A 23786-nucleotide genomic window follows, 5' to 3' on the forward strand; every position below is an offset into this window, starting at 1 on the left:
AATGCCCAAAAATTCATATCTCTCTTAAAAATGAACGAATAGGTCTGGTCTTTAGTACAGTAATCTAGACTTGAACTAGGTTGAAAATAAAGGTTCAAGATGACAGATCCAGTAAAATCAGGCCAGGAAAACTAAATGATTTTGTGAATAGGAAGGGGCGGGGGGGGGGGGGGCTCGGTGCGTGTACTGTGTACATTTAATTTCCAGGTATAGGCCATAAGCACCGTTTAATTTCAGGAATTTTGTCTTAATTGTTCAATCCGCTGCAGATTTTACAGACAATACGAATGGGGCCCGAGGCTCATTTTCACAAATTTTCATTAGGATTGAGTGAAGGGCTTGGAAGTTAGAATTTTTTTTATAGTACATGTCAAACACGACAATTGAAACTCAATTGCCAAAAACTTCATAACTCTGTTATTAATGACCGAATTAATCTGGTAATTAGTACAGTTATCTAGAATGGTATTATGTTAAAATTAAAGGCCCAAGATCAAAGATCAATTAAAATCGGGCCAGAAAAACTAAATGATTTGATGAATTGGGAGGGGGGGGGGTCGGTCGTTGACTGCTTTATCAAACGTAAAATATTAAATTCTAAATATCACATATTACACAATTTCTAAATAAAATACAGATGTTAGAACAATATATAAGCGTTGTTTGAAAGATGTAACTATTGATTTTTTTACATCTATTTATTCTTAGGCTCAAACACTCATAAAAGGGTGGTCAGTTTTTAAACCTTGTCGCAGTCACCCGTTCGTTTGTATAGTTACGTGTGTAAACTTCGGAGGCTTTTCTTAATCCCGACAGGCAACAGATTTGTATCAGTATATAGACATGCACAAAAAAAGGAAAAAGTACACCATCTTTAATAAAAATGACTTTTTAGCGTTGACTTCCAATCAGTAAGAAGACAATTATTTAACAATGAATTTCAAATTATTTGAATCCATAGACATTATCCCGTAACTTGATATAAAATATGTATAATTTTTGGACGCCAATGAACATTTAGCTTCTATCCAATTTACTCCACGTTACCTGTACTAGTTCTTATTCAAATGCTAAAACATTTGTACTTGATGGAGAGAGAGAGAGAGAGAGAGAGAGAGAGAGAGAGAGAGAGAGAGAGAGAGAGAGAGAGAGAGAGAGAGATTTTACATAGCGTTTTATAATGTTCAGGAAATCAATATATAAGCAACCTAGGTCAATAAACGCATGTATACATGCATGTGTGTATCTATATATGGGATTAAATACTAAGCAGTCCTCCTTTTTAAGCCGAGTAGAATAACGTGGGTGCATTGCTAAATGTTGTGTGCATACAGTCATTGAGATGGCGGCATTTCTTTGATGCCGGCAAAGCGACCCACCGAACTCTAATGCGGTCGAACTGCAGAGGCACTTCGGCGGCATGTCTTTGATGTCGGCGATGCGACGAGCGTCGTAATTTAGAGAGCTGCTGACAGAAAAGAGCTCTATATTTGTACTAAAAAAAGCCCCTATCTTTTTTTATTTATGACAAAAATAAAACGGAAAACATTCAAATCCATCATTTTAAAGATAAACCCATTAATCAAAACACAAATGAGAGAGAAAAAAGATTCGGCACTCAGGGACTGAACCCGGGTCGCCTGGGCACAAGTCCACCACTCTAACGACTGAGCTACGCGGACCCTCGCTTCAGAACTTTGGAGTCCAAAATCTCAAGAATGCGTGGATTGATTTTAAAACGAATTTCATATTCTGAAGTTTTGAGAGCGTCTCTATCGAATGAAAAACTAAAAAAAATTCAAATCCAAAAAGTTAAAAAATTAAGGTTTTTCATTTCCTTCCGGTGACGACCGGAAGTGACGGCGGACGTTCGGATATGCGAAGGGCACTGCGGCCGTTCACTCTCTACCTTCTCTGAAATTTTAAAAGACCTATCTTGAATACTTTTTGAGAAAAATTGTGAACAAGCAAAAACATAAAATCTTTAATATCTCGGTACCGGAAGTGACGACCAAAAAAATCTCGTGTAATTTTCTTACAAATTTTGTCATAAATAAGATCTGAAAGTTTCACGAAAATCGGCTGAAGCGTTTTTGAGAAAACGTGACAGAAAAAAAAAATAATAATAATAATAATAATAATAGAGGAAAAGAAACAAAGCAAAAACAATAAGGTCTTCCGTTTCCAACGGAAGACCTTAATAATAGAGGAAAAGAAACAAAGCAAAAACAATAAGTTCTTCCGTTTCCAACGGAAGACCTTAATAAGAAACAGTACGAAAACAATAAGGTCTTCCGCTGGAAACGGAAGACCTTAATAACTAGATATGATCTCGTTACGAGTAACGAGTAGGTCTTCCGTTCAATTTTTTAAACAATTCGATTAAAATATCAATGAAATTTCAGAATTCTCCCTCAACCACCTCCTTTTAGATAATGTATACGATTGTCAATATCCTTTAAAATGCTTAACAAAGAGTTTTGCTTTTTAACATACAGCACATTAAAGATTTAAGATTTTAGTCCCCTAAAATCTCTAATTACGTCATCAATGGGTTTGGAAATGAGTTTTACAAACAGATACTGCTGCTATCAACAACTTTGCTTCTATAATGCATTACAAAATCTTGATCATTTTTAAGGTATGAGTAATAGAGTTTAGGAGTCTATTTGCCCCTAATTTAAGGGGCCAGCCCCTTTTTCTTGGTTTTATACGAAAGGTCTCATAAATACTAACATTTTTTGTTCTTACATCCATCTAAAATTGTTGATCACTTTTGAGATACAAATGATTGAATATTTTAGGGGCCAGCCCTCTAGATCCTTAATGGGGATAGAAATTCGTGTTTTGATAAGTGGAATCAATTTAAATCATGTTTTCAAACATTTTTTCTTCTGTGACGTCTAACAAAATATGTATACTTCTCTAGTTATTTTTCGTCAAAGTTTAAGTACTTTGGCCCCTAAAAATCCCTAATTACGTAATAAATGGGCGTGGCAATAATTTTTTCAAATAGTTATTGGTACGATCAACAACTTTGCTTCTATAATGCATTACAAAATCTTTATCGTTTTTAAGTTACTTGTAATAGAGTTTACGAAGGCCTTGGCCCCTAAAAAAAGGGGCCAGCCCCTTTTTCTTGATTTCTTTGAAAAGGTTTTAAAAATACAAATATTTTTTGTTCTTACACCCATGTAAAATTGTTGATCATTTTTGAGATACAAATGATTGAATATTTTAGGGGCCAGCCCTCTAGATCCTTAATGGGGACAGAAAATCGTGTTTTGATAAGTGGAATCAATTTAAATCATTTATTCAAACATTTTCTCTTCTATGATGTCTAACAAAATATGTATACTTCTCTAGTTATTTTTCGTCAAAGTTTAAGTACTTTGGCCCCTAAAAATCCCTATTTACGTAATAAATGGGCGTGGCAATGAGTTTTTCTAATAGATATTGGTACAATCAACAACTTTGCTTCTATAATGCATTACAAAATCTTTATCGTTTTAAAGTTATTTGTAATAGAGTTTATGACTGTCTTGGCCCCTAATTTAAGGGGCCAGCCCCTATTTCTTGATTTTGTTGAAAAGAACTTTTGATTATCTACCATTTTTGTTATATATGTTTTAACAAAATATCAACTCATAAAAAGATACCGATCAAAACGTATGAAAAATTTGATTCGAAATTCGTACCCAATTTTCGAGCCTAGGCGAGCTCATAGAAATGGCGCCACTGGCGCCAAAAAACTACATTGTGCACAACTTCAACTTATAGTCTACCTATCCTGAAAATTTCATATTCCTATCTCTGATAGTCTTTGAGTTTATGTCTGCACAAAATTAGTCGTAAAAACTTACAAAATCGGCCGTAAATCGGAACCGGAAGTGCCGATTTCAAAATTTCAAAAAACTTCTAGAATTATGACCACTGGCAATCATCTGAGAAAAAATGGTCGAAATCGGCCGAATAGTTTTCGAGAAATCGCGTGCACAAAATTCGTGGAAAAAAATAATAATAATAATAATAATAACTAGATACGATCTCGTTACGAGTAACGAGTAGGTCTTCCGTTTAATTTTTAAACGATTCGATTAAAATATCAATGAAATTTCAGAATTCTCCCTCAACCACCTCCTTTTAGATAATGTATACGATTGTCAATATCCTTTAAAATGCTTAACAAAGAGTTTTGCTTTTTAACATACAGCACATTAAAGATTTAATATTTTAGTCCCCTAAAATCTCTAATTACGTCATCAATGGGTTTGGAAATGAGTTTTACTAACAGATATTGCTGCTATCAACAACTTTGCTTCTATAATGCATTACAAAATCTTGACCACTTTTAAGGTATGAGTTATAGAGTTTAGGAGTCTATTGGCCCCTAATTTAAGGGGCCAGCCCCTTTTTCTTGATTTTATACGAAAGGTCTCATGAATACTAACATTTTTGGTTCTTACATCCATCTAAAATTGTTGATCACTTTTGAGATACAAATGATTGAATATTTTAGGGGCCAGCCCTCTAGATCCTTAATGGGGACAGAAAATCGTCTTTTGATAAGTGGAATCAATTTAAATCATTTTTTCAAACATTTTCTCTTCTATGATGTCTAACAAAATATGTATACTTCTCTAGTTATTTTTCGTCAAAGTTTAAGTACTTTGGCCCCTAAAAATCCCTAATTACGTAATAAATGGGCGTGGCAATGATTTTTTCAAGTAGATATTGGTACGATCAACAACTTTGCTTCTATAATGCATTACAAAATTTTATTCGTTTTTAAGTTACTTGTAATAGAGTTTATGACTGTCTTGGCCCCTAAAAAAAGGGGCCAGCCCCTTTTTCTTGATTTGTGTGAAAAGGTCTTAAGAATACAAATATTTTTTGTACTTACACCCATGTGAAATTGTTGATCATTTTTGAGATACAAATGATTGAATATTTTAGGGGCCAGCCCTCTAGATCCTTAATGGGGACAGAAAATCGTCTTTTGATAAGTGGAATCAATTTAGATCATTTATTCAAACATTTTCTCTTCTATGATGTCTAACAAAATATGTATACTTCTCTAGTTATTTTTCGTCAAAGTTTAAGTACTTTGGCCCCTAAAAATCCCTAATTACGTAATAAAAGGGCGTGGCAATGATTTTTTCAAATAGATATTGGTACGATCAACAACTTTGCTTCTATAATGCATTACAAAATCTTTATCGTTTTTAAGTTATTCGTAATAGAGTTTATGACTGTCTTGGCCCCTAATTTAAGGGGCCAGCCCCTATTTCTTGATTTTGATGAAAAGAACTTTTAATTATCTACCACTTTTGTTATATATGTTTTAACAAAATATCAACTCATAAAAAGATACAGATCAAAACGTATGAAAAATTTGATTCGAAATTCGTACCCAATTTTCGAGCCTATGCGAGCTCATAGAAATGGCGCCACTGGCGCAAAAAAACTACATTGTGCACAACTTCAACCTATAGTCTACCTATCCTGAAAATTTCATATTCCTATCTCTGATAGTCTCTGAGTTTATGTCTGCACAAAATTAGTCGTAAAAACTTACAAAATCGGCCGTAAATCGGAACCGGAAGTGCCGATTTCAAAATTTCAAAAAACTTCTAGAATTATGACCACTGGCAATCATCTGAGAAAAAATGGTCGAAATCGGCCGAATAGTTTTTGAGAAATCGCGTGCACAAAATTCGTGGAAAAAAATAATAATAATAATAAGAAACAGTACGAAAACTATAAGGTCTTCCGTTGGAAACGGAAGACCTTAATTATGTGAAATAACCAAAATGGAAAAGTCAAGAACTACACCATACCATCCTATGTCAAATGGAATGACTGAAAGATTCAACAGAACATTACTTAACATGCTAGGTACATTAGAAAACAGCGAGAAACAAAACTGGAAAAAGTACATACCATCTTTAGTTCATGCATACAATTGCACTAGACATGAGAGCACTGGATATTCACCTTTTGAATTGATGTTTGGCAGGAAACCGAGATTATCAATAGATGCAGCCTTTGGATTAGAGAAAAGTGAAGAAAATAAGAAGAACTAAAATGAGTATATATTGGATTTAAAGAACAGAATGGAGAAAATATTTGACATAGTACAAAAAGCTGCTGAAAAGTCCAGAACAAAACAGAAACTTCAATTTGACCAAAAGGCAAAAGCTAACAAATAACATGTTGGAGATCATGTTTTACCGCGTGTTTTAGCATACGACGGAAAGCATAAAATTGCGGACAAATTTGAAGAGAATGTCTATGTTATCAAGTCGCAACCTAATCAAGATATACCCGTCTTTGTTATTTTAGATAAAGATGGTCATCAGAAAACGGTCCACAGGAATTTGATAATTCCTACGGGAACAATAGAACAATTGAAAAGAACCGAAGTCAGGCCTGACACGGAAGAAGAAAGAAAGCAAGAAGAGGAAGAACAGGAATATGAGAATGTGAGACTCAGAGATAGAGATGTTAGTGATAGCGAGGAAGACATGTATATTATCAAGGTATTGGCACCACAGCCAATTACAGACATAATACATCAACCTGAGGAACAAGATAAAGTACCGGTAGTAAGAGTAATAGAGAGAAATATTGAACCAGAGAGAAGATCAACAAGAGAAAAGAAGAGTCCAGTTTGGCACGATTCATATGCAATGAGTCAGAGAGAGGTAAGTGCGGAAAGTGAAAGAGTGCGACTGATTACACAATTGAATTCGTCGGGTGTTTTTAAAGTTACTCCTACCTCATTAATACAGAAAGTAGTAAGGTCAATTGTAGAATGATGGGACATCATTCACAGTTGGGGGGAGGATGTAACATAGTAAAATATCTGTTTAAACTTTAAAAGTTATGTTTTTAATGGTATTTACTTCTAATATAGAAAATAGTGTGTGTTGATAAAAGTTTTACTCAGGTTATTAATTACGAGACTTTGTTAAGGGTATTTATCAAGTATTTTGTAATTTTATTGAATTAATATTTTCCCGCCAAATGTTTGGTGAGCGATTGGCCAATTCATCATGTGACATGACTGACCGCATAGACTGATTTGACTCTGAGGGTGTTTTTTATATCTGCTCAGAGTCCAGGTAGGAGAAAGTGTGTTAATTTGTCTGAAGGATTTCAAGATCTGGTATGTTTGGTTTTCGTCTATATAGTTTTCTATTTCAGTTGTTCAGTCATTGAGATTTGGATTTAATTATAGCTTATTTATTAATATTTAACAAATTGCATGGTTAATTCCTTTACAACAGCAGCGCACCTACGTGGCCTTAAAACTTAGATTTAGCTGTCAGAAGCCTAAATTCCATAGTTTTTGTAAGTCAGTATTCAATATATTAATTAATAATGTAAATAAATATGTAAATAACTCATTTTTATTATATTCAGAGTAGGTTCAGCAGAGATCACTTTGAATCAAATTCATATGCAAATATGTAGTTGTATAGTGTATTAGTATAAACATATATGATCACAGTTTATTTAATATTTGATGATTATGGCTTATACATCACATAATTATATTTTTGGAGAAAATTAATAAAGTTGCATTGAAAATAACAGTCAAATTGTTCACAACAAACCATTTTGAAGCTGTAAATACCTTTTTTCGAAAAGTTTAATTCTATAATTGCAGAATTCAATATATTTCAACAACGTTTTTTACACACCATGTTGACATTCAAAACTCTCGGGATTTTTTTTTATAGTAAATGCACTCCCACTTCTTTGATGAACGGAAAAATTTCCAATGGAAATTAACACGGATTTGTTTTATTGTTCAAAGTTTATCCATGCAAATGTGATATTGTGGAAGCATAAAATAAAGCCCCTCCCGTGATTTAGCATGAATGTAATGCGCATGCGCAAGATTGTAAAATCCAAAAAATTCAAATGATTTCCGGAATTTTTTGAGGAATTTTCGTTGATTATTAATTAACGAAGCTTGTGCATGGGCTAACATTTCAAATGACGAAAGAGATACATCGACACAGCGTATTGTTGACATTTTCATAACCAAGCTTAAAGCCTACAATGATGCTATTAATTTCATTGCACTCTGCTTAGTTAGAGTAATCTAAGTGTATATCGGAACAGGCCTTCACCACAATTAAAATGCCTCTCGTATACCCGTAGTGTTGCAGAAAATTGCAGAATTTCTCCGAATCTAGAGAAAAAAAATGAAGTTGCATTGAAAATAAGTCAAATTATTAATGAAAAACCATTTTGAGGCTGTAAAGACATTTCATCTATATTTTGATTCATATGCATATTATTGAAGACTTGAACACTTTTTCACCAACGTTTTTTACTCGCTTTAAGTTTACACACCATGTTTACATTCAGAACCCTCGGGATTTTTCGTAGTTAATGCACTGTGTTAGAATTATCTCCCTAGCCTATTTTCTTTGATGAACAGAATATATAGCAAAAGACAGGGAAATACAATTGCGTTTTATGTCCCCCACTTAAAGCAATAAACACGGAAGGTTTCAATTTTAGTTAAAATATTAATTTTTGGAATGTATGCATTGTTTCGTTGTTTATAGTGTAAATTTCACGATGCGAGTCAAACACGTGTTTTCATTTTATAAAAACGACAGGTATGGGTTTCCAAATCAAGCTGCATTGCATTTTATGCTTAAAATCTTGATCAATTACTGTTTTAATTGCAAGTATTTGGTTAAATGGGTCTTGACTCCATCCTAAATGTACTTTTATTTAAAGGATAAGTTTTCAAATATTTTTATTAACGATTTATCAAAATGGTGTCTACACCCATAATGGGTCAACATTCGTGGTTTTCACCAAAGACATTTCACTTTTATCAAACCATTAACATTTGTCAAGCAATCAAAGTTTTTCACCATACCTGAAATATATCAACGTAGCTATCCTTATCGGATGAGAGGATGTTCGAATCATAGCTGCAATTTTTATTTAGAATTCTGTGGTTTTAAGTAAATCATTTTCATTTTATCATTAGATTATTTAGAAAATAAAGTATTTACTACACTTTTGATAACAGTCAAAATTACGTAATGTTCATGTTCTGAACACACAATGTCGCATAAAAATAGCGCTAGCACAGATATGAGATTTTGAAGTTAATGCTTAGAAAATAAACTAATAAAACAAACGAGATTAGTACAAATTCATTATAAAAGTACTAATGTACTTTTTTAAATGTGATTTTTTTATACGTACGTATGTCATTTCAACATTCTGGGTGCAGATGAATGAAAATTTACACGTATTTGTAATATCGTTTCTGAGTTTATCCATGCAAACGTAATACTGTGTAAACAGTAATTTAAGAAATTCCTCTGATTAACGTGAATGTAATGCGCATGCGCATGATTGTAAAATCCAAAAAAAAAATCCAAAGGATTTCCGGTATTTTTTTTTTAGGAATTATTAACTAACAAAGGTTGATTGAAAAAAATATAAAAACAACCCCCCCTCCCCCCCATATAAAAAGCCTCAGCTACTGCCTCACGGCCTGGGCTGTGGATTTCATATTTTAACATCAGAGTATTCTGAGCAGTATTACATCTCCCACAACTGTGATAGTACAGAAAAATATTATTTAACTAGACACTTGTTGCTATAGCAACCAAAAGGTCTTCCGTTCCTCATGTATTATTCGGTACCAAATAATCTATTTCTCTTTTAAAAGAAAATGAATACATGCACAATATATACTGTGGTGTATTCCGGATTTATAATAACTACAGTATGGGGTTCACTGTTATATTGTACTGCGTATTGACATAATAAAAAGTAGTTCTACAATGGCGATCACACGTGTTGGCTGAGTTCTGGGTATAACACAACATAATTGGCGACGAGGACGGTGAAAGACACACACTGACACAGAATGGGTGAGGAAGGACAACAATTCATACAGATGAGATCGTCATCCATCGGTAAGATTGAATCATTCGACGAATCAATCGAAACATGGGATGTTTACACGGAACGTGTTGACCTCTACTTCAGAGCTAACGGGGTATCAGCAGATTTATTAGTACCTTCATTCTTAGCAGTAATAGGAGCTAAAACGTACGGACTATTAAAGAACATTGTTGCACCAACTAAACCTGCAGATCTTACATACGAACAAATTCTGCAACATTTAAACAGACATCTCTGCCCCAAACCGTCCGTTATCGCGGAGCGATTTCGGTTTCACAAGCGTGAACAAAGATCTAATGAGACTGTTCTTATATATGTAGCTGAACTCAGAAAACTGTCCATTCACTGTAACTTCGGAGATACTTTGAATGATACTATAAGAGACAGATTTGTTTGTGGGATAAAAAATGAATCGGTACAGAAGAAACTGCTGGCTGAATCAGCACTTACCCTGGATGGAGCAATAAAAATCGCGCATGCGATGGAAACGGCAGGACGGGATGCCACGGAACTACGCGAACAGCGGAACACCAGTGTGACAGTACACAAAGTTGGAAGTCAGAACTCGAAACGTAAACCACAGATGCAAAAACATTCACCTGCATCACAGCAACATAAGGACAGTCATAGACCATGTTGGAGGTGTGGATATGATCACAGTGTGAAATCTTGTAAACACTTGCACAGTATTTGTCACTATTGTTCAAATGAAGGCCATATTGAGAGAGCATATTTCAAGAAGAAGAAGGATTTAGACAAGAAACCAAGAAAAAGGGTGAACTACTTAGATGATGATGGTGACAATGATGAACATCAATTTGAACCTATACTACATGTGCATTTTGTGAACAATGTGAGGAAAGTGGATCCGATTATACTTCAGCTAATGATCAAAGGACAGCAAATTGACATGGAACTTGATACTGGATCATCTGTCTCCATCATACCAGAGACGTTCTATAGGGAAAATCTTAGTGATGTTCCACTTCAAAAGACCAGAATCAAGCTAAATACTTTTTCGGGTGAGAGCATTAATCTCTTGGGCATGGCACATGTACCGGTGACGTTGAATAAACAACAGAAAAACATGGACTTGATGGTTGTTGCTCAGAAAGGAGCAGCACTATTTGGGCGTGATGGACTTTTACAGTTTCAAGTGAACTGGCATGAAATCAAAGTACTGAAGCTGCAACAATCTACACAGAAAACAGACGCGGTATTGAAGGAGATTCTCAACAAACATAAAGCTGTATTTGGATCAGAGATCGGAAAATTGAAAGGAATCACAGCTACATTGTACCTGGAAGACAATGCCCAACCAAAATTATGTAAAGCTAGACTCGTGCCCTATTCACTGAAGCCAAAGGTTGAGGAAGAACTTCAGCGTCTGGAAAAAGAAGGCATTATTAAGCCTGTTACTCACAGTAAATGGGCTTCACCAGTGGTGCCAGTGGTAAAGAAGAATGGACAAGTACGTCTTTGTGGGGACTACAAGGTAACCATAAACCCAGTCATGAAAGTCGACCAGTATCCATTACCTCGAATCCAAGACATATTCGCCTCACTCGCGGGAGGAAAGAAATTTTCAAAGATAGACTTGACTCAAGCTTACAACCAGATGGAAGTTGATGAGGCGACAAGAGAATTGATGACAATAAACACACAGAAGGGCTTGTACCAGTATACACGCTTGCAGTTCGGAGTAGTGGCAGCCCCTGCAATATGGCAACGTGCAATAGAACAAGTGTTACAAGGGGTACCGTTTACATCTTGTGTTTTAGATGACATGATCATTAGTGGGAAAACAGATGAAGAACACCTTGCAAATCTTGACGCGGTTTTAGAGCGCCTAGAGAAGTTTGGTCTACGAGCAAACCTTAACAAATGCGACTTCTTTCAAGAACAAGTGTCCTACTGCGGTCACATGATCTCCGAAGAAGGATTAAAGAAGTCACCAGACAAAGTCAATGCAGTACTTAAAGCACCTAGACCAGAGAACCTACAGCAACTACGGTCATTCTTGGGATTAGTCAATTACTACCGTTCCTTTTTACCAAACCTGTCAACAGTCCTAGGTCCACTGAATGAACTTCTGCAAGGAGAGAAAACATGGAAATGGACAAAACAGTGTGAACAAGCCTTCGCTGAAGTTAAGGAGTTGATGACGTCAGAGCAAGTTCTTTGTCATTATGACCCACACAAGCCTGTCAAGCTAGCCTGTGACGCTTCTCCATATGGGCTTGGTAGTGTACTTTCACATGTCATGGATGATGGTACAGAAAGACCCATATCATTCGCTTCAAGATCACTTACAAAGGCTGAAAAGGCATATTCTCAGATCGACAAGGAAGCCTTAGCTTTATATTGGGGAGTAGTCAAATTTCACACTTACCTTTATGGCCGTCGATTCACATTAGTAACCGACCACAAACCTTTGGTTAGCATCCTGAATCCGAGTGCTGGAATACCTGCCATGACAGCTGCAAGATTACAGAGGTATGCACTGTATCTGGCTGGACATACTTACAACATTGAATACCGAAACACCAAATCTCATTGTAATGCAGATGGCCTGAGTAGACTACCTCTCTCCATAACCACAGATTATGAAGACACAGCAGCAGTATTTTACAATACTCAGATGGAGAACCTACCAGTTACCAGTGCACAAGTTAAACTGGGAACTCAACGAGATACGATCTTATCACATGTGTTGGACAGTGTTCGAACAGGACACAATGCTTTACCTACAGACGATGAGAGATTTCGTCCATACAGTTACAGATTTAAGGAACTGACCTGTCACCAGAATTGCTTGAAATCGTGTTGTTGTGCCCGAGAAACTTAGAAACATTGTTTTACAAGAGTTGCACGAGGGGCATATTGGGATTGTGAAAAAGAAGTCTATTGCAAGATCATTTGTATGGTGGCCTAAGATGGATCAAGATATTGAAAAGTTATGTTTTACCTGTAGTGGTTGCCAGAGACATAGCAACATGCCAAAATCTGCACCTGTACATCCTTGGGACTGGCCAAAGGAACCCTGGGACCGCTTACATATAGACTTTGCTGGGCCCTTTATGAACTCAATGTTTCTACTCATCATAGATGCACATTCAAAATGGGTAGAAATTTTCCCAATGAACAGTACTACTACAACAAATACCATTGAGAAATTGCGTATTTTATTTTCTCAACTTGGACTTCCTAAGGTGATTGTGTCTGATAATGGCCCTCAGTTTGTTTCAGAAGAATTCCATTTATTCCTCACACAAAACGGAATCAAACACATTACATCAGCGCCCTATCATCCCCGGACCAATGGACAAGCTGAGCGTCTCGTTCAAGTTTTTAAACAGGCAATGAAGAGTGCTAAGGAATCTTGTGGTTCTATTCAACAAAAACTGAGTACATTTTTATTTAGATATCGCACAACACCGCACTCTCTTACAAATGAAACACCTGCTAAGCTACTTTATGGACGCAATTTACGAACCAGACTGGACTTGATCAAACCGAGCCTATACATTTACAGAAGGACAGAGAGTCATGACGAGAGATTATAGGAGCGCGGAACGCAAGTGGATTCCCGCAGAGATACAGTCTCGTACTGGGCCACTGTCATACACAGTTGACACGGGACTTGGCACCACATGGCGACGTCATGCTGACCAGCTTCGCAGTGGAACCAGCGATACCAACGTGGAACCAGTTATAGATATACCGGAAGTCGTCGTTCCTACAGCAACTCATACCGCAGGAGGAAATGATGCGATTCCTCCAACTGTATTGAAATCTCCGGTAGTGTCAGAAAAACTTTCCAAACCTTCCACAAGTGTGCCAACTCCAATGGCTCGACGCTATCCTCAAAGAGAGAGACGGGCTCCAAAGAAGCTTAATTTGTGAATATTATTTCTGATTACACTGTGTTTGGGAGCATAATAATCTCCGTGTAGTCAGTTAGAACCAGAGGTTCTATAAAATATTCAAAGGCCATGAACAGTTATATCAGTAACATTGTAAAAACATTGAAATGGTTAAAATGTGATGTAATTTTATTGATCATTATTGATATGGACAATATAAATGAAGGGGAGGAATGTGGTGTATTCCGGATTTATAATAACTACAGTATGGGGTTCACTGTTAAATTGTACTGCGTATTGACATAATAAAAAGTAGTTCTACAATGGCGATCACACGTGTTGGCTGAGTTCTGGGTATAACACAACATATACTGTAAAGGAATTCCGAAGAAATTATTTCTATGTTAAACAAAACAAAAGAGTAGGTGTCAATTTATGAGTACTTTCTGTGACGACCGGAAGTTACGCCAGATCATTCAGATTATTATAGTTAACATATCTTCATACATTGTTTTGTCTTTCCTCAAAGGTTGGATGTTCAAGTTTTTGTTACCTATAGTATCTCGTTAAGAAAAGAGTTTTATCTCGGGGCCGGAAACGGACAAACGGAAGTGATTAAGGAAATGAAAAGTAGATATTTTTAGTACATTTACCTACGGAACGTTACTGTTCTTCACATTGAGTAAAATGTTAAAAAAATCTAAAGTAAAAAAAAAAAGTCTTCTGCTTGAATGCTTCAAGTGAGAACCGGAAGTGACGTACGACAAAATTAAACCCGTTAAACACATGTACAAATAAATGTTCATCATCCATATAAGTTTGTTGTCTTGATCTTTCACAGTTTCTGAGATCTTGCGAGTACTTTATGTTTTTATAAAATAAGGCTATTTGAGATATTTGAGATGTCTCACCGGAAGTAGATTTTTTTACCATTTAAATATGACCTTTTATATTTCTTTAGCTTAAATGTTACTTCCCTGCTAAGTAAACAAAATAATTTTTAAAAAATCAAAATTTGGTGTACTTCCTGTGACGACCGGAAGTTACGCCAGATTAAACAAAATAGTGGTAACACATGTACATACATTGGTCTATCATTCCACAAAGTTTGGTTGTTCAAGTCGTTACCGTTTTTTAGATCTCGTCAAAATAAGGTTTTTTGTCTCGGGACAGGAAACGGACAAAGGGAAGTGCTCAATGAAAATTAAATTTATTATTTCTTGTTTACTTGCCTATCTTACATTATTATTTATCGAAGTTACTAAAACTATCAAAGGAAAAAAGTTAAACAGATAAACAGCTCGATTTGTTTGAACTCTTCCGGTGTAGACCGGAAGTGACGGAAGACAAAATAAAAGTGGTTAAACACATTTTCAATAAAATGTCTATCATACGTTATTGTTTCGTGCCTGGATCACTATTATTTTCTGAGATATCGCGGGTACAAAATGTGTTTTATAAAAGCTACCTGAGATTATTGAGATATCTCACCGGAAGTAGAATTTTTTTGTTCATATTACATAGCAGAGATATCATATGTATAGATTTATACTTATATGTTTATTCTGTGGACAAAAAAGTTAATGCATAAAAATAATTATTTTTGAAGTGCTTCCGGTGACGACCCGAAGTTACGACGAACAAAACAAAAGTGTTTAAAAACACATCTACAGCTATAGGTCTATCACCCCACAAAGTTTGAATGTTCAAGTCTTTACCGTTTTTGAGATCTCGAGGTGACAAACTTTTTGTCGCGGGACAGGAAACGGACGAACGGAAGTGAATTTAGAAAATCTTTTACTAAAAACCTCTAGATGTTTATATTTTCAGTCATTCCTGAAAATCTCATAAAAATTCATCAAGACATCTCTGAGAAATTTAAAAGACAAAAAGGGGGAAAAAATAATAAAAAGAAACATTACAATCACTATAAGATCTTCCGTTGGAAACGGAAGACCTTGATTAATACCTTTTTTTATATATGGTCTTATTGGCCTCGCCATAGGACCTGAATCCCAGACCAAGAAAAACAAATTTCACACTTAGAGTAGAGAACTATTGGACATCGAAACCTTGCATTTAATTTTTCTGAAATATAGTTTGTTATTTTTTTCTTATATGACAGTTTGTTATTGTCATTATTTCATATATATATATATATATATATATGAGTAGATAAGAATACTTTCTAAGATTGTATATATTTTTACTATATATCCATCTTGGCCCTGTCCTGTGGCCTGGACCCGTGTCCCAGGAAACATGAACTTTTACAATTTAAATGAAGGACTTCGTTGACATCATAACCATGCATTTGTTTCTTTTCAAAAATATATGGGAGTAGGGGAAAATATATGTATTTTATAAAATTTAATCTTTAAAACGAATAGAAAAAGTGTTAGTTATGGCAATTATTGATAAACGTTTTACGCTTTTAAAAGGTGACATGGATATATAAATGTAGTTGCAATTTTGTAAAAACAATACAAAAATTAATGACATAGTCATAATGCGCAATGATTTTCACTGCAGGGTTGCTAGAACAGAAGATATTATTACTGAATCGGACACGTAATATCGGACACATGTCAATATTTATGTGAATAAAGGTGCGTTATTTGTATTATATAATTATATCAAAATATATACTTTCACCGTTTTAGAATTTTAAAATTTTACAATATTTGGCCAAAAAAAGTTTTGGAAACTTAAGATAAACTAGATAAGCACCAGTAGGATTAAAACTCTCTACTAGCAGACACATAGTTAACGCTCTAACCCGTAGCGCTATGATGCCAGGTAACATTTTTTTTTTGGGGGGGGGGGGTATTATATCTTATATTTTTATTTTTTAGTTCAATAGGGAGAACATCAAAATATGCAGGTGTCCTATTCCACCTTAAAGCTAAAATTTGTTTATTATCTAATAAAATTGTGCAAGGGGTTTTAAAGAATGAAGTTGTGAAAAATATATTTCTTTTCGTTTCCATATAAAATTTTTAAAAATTGGTTTGTACATTTGAGGTTCGATCCCGGTGGCTTTGGGTTTGGGTGCCGCGCTCAGGCTGTATTGACTATTCGGTGTTCAATTTGTATCGCGTTTTATATAAGTAACGGTTACCTTAGGAGTTAATATTAGAGCTGGGAACTATTTTCTTGTAATGAGTTATTCGGTTCTTGTGGTATTTAAACCCAGGACCAAGGCTCTATTGCCATTCGACAACTTAGCTACGACCACTTACTTACGTTCAGATGTCGGACTCGGACACAGTCAGCTCACGTGGTAGCCCGGACAGACACTCGTTGCACGAGATAAACGGACGCCCCATGTCATCAAGCAACTCTCGCTTTACGGAAGACCTGTCCAATGCAGAAGCTTTTCAGCTATTCTCATGCAAGTTAGACGCTGCCCTGGCCGAAAACAAGAAATCGATTTTGAAAGAATTCGAAGCCAAAACCTCTGCTACACAAGGGAAAGAGAATTCTGTTGACTTCAAACTTGAACACCATAAAGAGAGGTACAATTTTCTAACAGACATTCAATCCGATTTTGAAAAAATTGAGAAACTTATTGATTTCGGTGATATTGCCATTGTTAAAGACGTTATTATGAACTCTGTACTTCGCATTAAAGAGCAGAAAAAAGTTATTAGAATTGCAGACAAATATGGATGGGACGTGGCCAAAGAATTCAAAGACAACCCAATTACAGAGAATTCAGAAGAAAGCCAGAGGCTCAGACAGGCAGAGGCTAGGGCTAAAAGGAAAAGGTTTGATAAGAAAGGTTTAAGTAATCCTTTTCGTGGCGATAGCAAATTCGTTCAACCTAGATATGCTCCCTACCCCAGGTTCCAGTTCAACTCTGCAGGCTGGAACAACGGAGGTTCGCAATCCGGACCGTACAGAATTCAACCGGATCAGTGTCTATACTGTAACGGATTCGGTCATTGGAGCATCAACTGTCCGCTTAAAAAGAGAAGTCAGGCCATTGGAAAACCAACATCAACCCAGACCAGTGCATCGGAAGAAAGTCAGAGAACATAAACTGGTAAATGAAAACTTGACTTATAAACATGAATTTCTAGATGTTGTAAAGTTTAGAAATACAGAAAATGTCAAAGGCAATTTAGCAAAACATTTGTCGTTCTGGAAAGAAAAATTGTGCGCCGAACAATACATTATTGATACTATCCAGTTTGGTTATTGTATTCCTTTTGAGTTTTTTTCCAGATTCTGTTTATCTTCAAAACAACAAGTCTTCTCTTGACAGCGAAGACTTTGTAGACTGCGAAATTGAGAGTTTATTGAGTAAAAAAGTTATAATTAAATGTAAAAGTGTTCCATCAATTGTCAATCCTCTTTCTGTCGCTACAAATTCTCATGGCAAGAAAAGACTTATTTTAGATCTTAGGCATGTAAACAAATGTGTGTCCAAAAACAAATTCAAGTTAGAAGGCATTAATTCCGCTATTAAATATTGTAATGGAAATGATTTTATGTTCAAGTTTGATCTCAAGAGTGGTTATCATCATTTGGACATTAATCCTTCCCACTTTCAGTACCTCAGTTTTTGTTGGAAAAATGTATATTACTCTTTTACAGTTCTTCCGTTTGGCCTGAGTTCAGCTCCGTTTATCTTTACGCAATTGTTCAAGCCTTTGCTCAAATATTGGAGATCACAGGGTCATAAAATTGTCATTTATCTGGATGATGGGTTAGGATTGTCAACAGATTACAGTTCTTGTAAAGTAATGTCTTCAGCTATACAAGTAGATTTAAAATTAGCAGGGTTCTTAGTTAACGAAGAAAAGAGTATTTGGGAACCGAGTCAGTCAATGGATTGGTTGGGTTTTTCTTGGGATACAGTGCAAGGTATGCTTTTTATTCCCCAATCAAAAAAAAGGATAAATTTTTGACAAAGATTTCTAAAGCTATTTCATCCAAATCAATTACGAGAAGGGAAATCGCTAGTATAGCTGGAAACATTATTTCTTTTCAACAGTCTTTAGGAAACATATGTTCTATTATGTCAAGATTTATGCACATGGTTATTGCAAATTCATTGTCATGGGACGATCATGTTATTTTGAACGCTGAAATTGTAAATGAATTCAATTTTTGGTTGCATAATTGAAATTCTCTGTCTTCTCAATGTTTCTTTAGAGAAAAGTTTATTCCACAAAGGATTGTATATACGGACGCTAGTAAGCATGCAGCTGCTGGTTACATTGTAGAATGCGCAGACAGCATAGTGCATAGAATGTGGACTTCTGAAGAATCGGCCAAAAGTTCTACCTGGAGGGAAATGAAAGCTGTTGAAACTACTTTATTATCGTCTGCAGATAAGATAAGCAACAGAACTGTAAAGGTTTATACCGACAATCAAAACGTAGTTAAAATTGTAAAATCAGGAAGCATGAAAAAAGATCTCCACGATATTGCCTGTAAAATTTTCTTCTTTTGTATTAAGAATCATATAACATTAGAGGTAGAATGGATTCCTAGAGATCAAAACAATGAAGCTGATTGTTATAGCAAAATTTTTGATTTTGACGATTGGTCTGTTTCAGATGTTGTTTTTAATTTTTTTAGTCAAAAGTGGGGACCTTTTGATATAGATCTTTTTGCAGATTGTAAAAACAATAAGGTAAATAAGTTCTTTAGCAAATTTTGGACGCCAGGTACTTCAGGGGTCGACGCATTTGCTTTTGATTGGAAGCTGTATAATTCTTGGATTGTTCCACCTGTTCATTTGATAGCAGATACTATAAGACATCTAGAATTATGCACAGCGCAAGGTACGTTAGTTGTTCCAAAATGGACATCGGCTCATTTTTGGCCTCTGTTGGTTAACGCTGATGGAAAATTTAAAACATTTGTTATTGACTATGTGGAATATGTCAAACCAAGAATTTTTTTCATCGCAGGATCACATAAAGAAAATGCGTTTGCTGAAGTTAAATTTTTATCGAATGTTTTAGTTCTGAACATTAATTTCAAATCTATTTAACATTATAGTTTCGGATTTACAAACTTCTACTTACTAACAATTGCATGCATAGAAGTAAGAACTGACTATGTTCTAGAGTTTGTTTAAATTTTGAAATTTAGCCTGTCGGCCTAAATTTGACTGTACTTGTGACATTTAGTGCACGGCGGAGAGCCACACGATCATATATATATATATATATATATATATATATATATATATATATATATATATATATATATATATATATGTATTGAATGTGTAGTACAGGCTGAGAGTCTGTTTATGTTATGTGCGGCTGAGAGCCAGATTGTTTGTTTTTTACGGCTGAGAGCCTGATTTCTGTTGAGTTGGCTGAGAGTCATCTTTTGTATGTAATGTATGGCTGAGAGCCTGTACATAATTTGGGCTGATAGCCTTGAGATTAATCACGTATATTTTATAACATTGATTATCATTCGAGTTATTTATTAGTTAATAAATTGTTAAATTGACTTTTGAATTTTATTATTTCAGATATTCAACCATTCACATTGGGCCGAATTGCGAAATCATGGAGAGGGCGACATGGCAGCGCTGGTTAGAAACATACCACGTTTAATCAATGCTTCTAAATCCAATGCAACCTTGCGTAAATATAAGTCTTATTTTTCGAAATTTGAAAGTTGGTGTTCTATAAACAAGTTATCATCTTTACCAGCTACGCCTGCTACTGTTTCTCTCTTCATTTCGCATCTTGTTCAGTGTAAATCCTCTTCATCAGTTCTTAGTTCCGTGTTTTACGCAGTGCAGTGGTATCACGATAAAAATCTGTTTCCAAATCCATGTTCGGACAAACTTGTTAAACTTACTTTTGAAGGAGCCTTGCGCACTCTTTCTAAAACTTCGATAAACAAAAAACAACCCATTACTTCTAATATCATATCAAAAGTTTTTAGTGCTAAGACCAATGTTGCTGATTTATCTCATCTACGAACTAGATTGTTGTTTGTTCTTGGTTTTGCCGGATTTTTCAGAGCTGGAGAGTTGTGCAATATTAGAAGATTGGACATCACTTTTTGTGACACTCACATGGAAATAAAAATAAGATGTTCCAAGACTGATGTTTACAGAAGGGGTAATATTGTGTATATTACAAAAACCAATTCAAATCTTTGTCCTGTTCAATGTCTTCAAGATTACCTTAGTCTGGCCGGTATGCAATTAAACTCCGATCTGTTTATATTCAGGTCACTAAGGTACTTTAAAAAGTCGAACACCCATAAACTTGCAAGATCTAACAAATCATTGTCTTATACTTGCATCAGAGAACTTATTTTGAATGCATTAAAGGAAGTAGGAGAAGATCCCTCGAAGTTTGGAGTTCATTCCTTGAGATCTGGTGGAGCCACGGCCGCTGCTAATCTGGATATTCCGAACAGACTGTTTAAAGCGCATGGCAGATGGAGAAGTGAAACGGCAAAAGACGGTTATATTCAGGACAATATTGAAAAAGTCCTGTCAGTTTCAAAAAATTTGGGTTTATAAAATTAATATACAATTAAATTTCATATGCAATATTATTTTACTCTTACTGACGTTTGTTCTTCGAATTTGGCTAATGTTGTCACCACCTTCATTATGCGTTTGTTTCGTTTATTTATATGATTATGAACTTGAAATAATTTATGTTCGGCTGAGCGAAGCGAAAGAGAACATAAATATATTTCTTTTCGTTTCCATATAAAATTTTTAAAAATTGGTTTTTTACATTTGAGATTCGATCCCGGTGCCTTTGGGTTTGGGTGCCGCGCTCAGGCTGTATTGACTATTCGGTGTTCAATTTGTATCGCGTTTTTATATAAGTAACGGTTACCCTAGGAGTTAATATTAGAGCTGGGAACTATTTTCTTGTAATGAGTTATTCGGTTCTTGTGGTATTTAAACCCAGGACCAAGGCTCTATTGCCATTCGACAACTTAGCTACGACCACTTAGCCGCAAAATTACTGATGTTTTTCTTTTTTCTCGTTTTTTAAAAGATAGCTGATCTCGATGTCCTGCTTTTGGCAATATCTTTTTAGGATGCAGTACTTTTTGCGGTGGATACTTTATATTCGGGGCTGGCTCACCCCTGCGAATGTTATTGTCATTCAAATTTTAGATCACGTGGTTTTATTTGACCCTTTCAGTTCCGCAGTAAAAATATGCCTCGTGTTTATAGTCTATTTTAAAGAATCTAGGTACTTGTAGTCAAATATAAATTCTAGAGGTTTATTTATTTTAAACTTTATCTTCATTAATTGGTGGATAAAATGTGTTCTAGAAATAAATGTAACAATACAAAAAAGGGGTTTTTTCTGCTGTTGCGACAATTAACATGCGTAATAGAGATCCCCCCTAAGAATTAATTTTCGATCCGCGCCTGACCTAGTAATAACATCAATAGTGAAACAGACTGTACTATTTTATGCAGAATGTTCCTTGAAAATGGCTCGATATACTAAGTTTTTATGCAAAACATTCACCCATTATTTTAAAAAAAACATGGTATTGCACACCACAAACATCAAACATGGCTATGATTTTATTAAGCAGCCCAATGTTTATATTATCAACCACTCTTCACGTGGTTTTAACTAACGATAACTCTGTTCTGAATATCATCGTTTAATTTAAAAAACCGCTAGATGGTGAAATAAGACATACATCTTAAAAGATGTTGATGTTTTAGCATAAATCCAAGTAGGATATGATAAGAAAATCGACGAGTACTTACGTATTTTGAGAATATTATCCGAACACTTATACTTCCGCTCGAAAATTCACAGGAACTGAACAAATCTCGGTGAAGTCTTGTGAACTTTCATTCGAGCACCTCTAGATTTATTACATACTTAACAACGATAAAGAAAACATTCCGAACACATTCGCAGGGGTGTGGCTGTTCCATGGATAAAACCAAATTTACTTGTATATAAAAACGATAATAAATTTGGCTAATGTTGTCACCTCCTTCATTATGCGTTTGTTTCGTTTATTTATATGATTATGAACTTGAAATAATTTATGTTCGGCTGAGCGAAGCGAAAGAGAACATAAAACATGCAATATGTTACAAGTAAATGATCTTTGTTCAAAGTTACGTTCACAACACAGATCTACAGGTTGCATTAGCGGATACTAGTTTTACTCAGCTCGTTTCACGTGGTGGACACATGTGTTTTCGATATGCCGTATAATATTAATTAACATGAATAAAAGTTTCCTTTGTGGTGATCAGCTAAAGGAATTCACATATTGCTCTAACTGGATTATCATTATGATATTGACCAATAAAGGTAAGTATAACATATGTACACGTAGAAGCGCAATATCATGAAACACTGGTATACAAAACAGTTAAGCTTTACTTTCACTTTCTGAAAAGTGATATCCCTTTGTCAGCATACCGTATTGTCATCTTTATTCAAATAAGCTTAATTGTTATCGTTAACTTTCCTATTTCAGGTGAAAGTTTCTGTCATTTATTTGCAAAAGTTATTTTTTCATTTGTCAGACTTACAATTATTGAATTGACCCCATATTGACCCTGTAACATTTTGTATTAAATTTGTGTATTAATTTGATAAGTGTAGAGACATATTATGTTTAAATGAGTTATAATATAACAAGCTTCTTTTTGTTTAAATGAGTTATAATAAGGAGAAGGGGTCTTGAGCATTACACATCCATAGGATGTGTGGATTATAAATATTTCTAGTGGAAATGAAGGCATGCCTCAGCTTTTTTCCATTAAATCCCCTACCCCATCATCACACACCAGTAATAGAAAAAGAGTTAATAAATGTAATTTTCTTTTGATTTGCTCATTCTCTTTTGTCAAGAGATACATGTACATGTGTATGTGTGAAGATTTATGACTCATGAAAATTTGCATTTTTTCAGGTGGAAGGCTACATCTTCACAACATGTCTGACATCCGTTTCAAACGCC

The 23786-nt window shown here is 35.1% G+C and overlaps 3 protein-coding genes across 4 annotated transcripts; all 3 read left to right on the top strand.

The window, feature by feature from the left end:
* The first annotated feature begins 9919 nt into the window (after positions 1–9919).
* LOC117684220 (retrovirus-related Pol polyprotein from transposon 17.6) lies at positions 9920–12805 on the top strand. The gene has a single exon (XM_034455469.2). The coding sequence runs from the start codon at positions 9920–9922 to the stop codon at positions 12803–12805; it is 2886 nt and encodes a 961-aa protein (XP_034311360.2).
* Positions 12806–13506: 701 nt separating this feature from the next.
* On the top strand, positions 13507–13863 carry LOC136269794 (uncharacterized). The gene has a single exon (XM_066065023.1). It carries the CDS (start codon positions 13507–13509, stop codon positions 13861–13863), a length of 357 nt encoding a protein of 118 aa, XP_065921095.1.
* A 2998-nt stretch (positions 13864–16861) lies between these two features.
* On the top strand, positions 16862–20710 carry LOC117690277 (uncharacterized). Of its 2 annotated transcripts, none has more exons than XM_066067799.1 (2): positions 16862–17871; positions 20329–20710. In XM_066067799.1, exon 1 carries the CDS (start codon positions 17076–17078, stop codon positions 17865–17867), a length of 792 nt encoding a protein of 263 aa, XP_065923871.1. In that variant the 5' UTR covers positions 16862–17075; the 3' UTR covers positions 17868–17871; positions 20329–20710. The 2 variants fall into 2 exon arrangements, with proteins under 2 accessions (XP_065923871.1, XP_034329777.2); XM_034473886.2 differs by lacking the exon at positions 20329–20710 and adding an exon at positions 19058–19290.
* The last annotated feature ends 3076 nt before the right edge of the window (positions 20711–23786 follow it).

This window comes from Magallana gigas, chromosome 7, assembly GCF_963853765.1.
Source record: "Magallana gigas chromosome 7, xbMagGiga1.1, whole genome shotgun sequence".
NCBI lineage: Eukaryota > Metazoa > Mollusca > Bivalvia > Ostreida > Ostreidae > Magallana > Magallana gigas.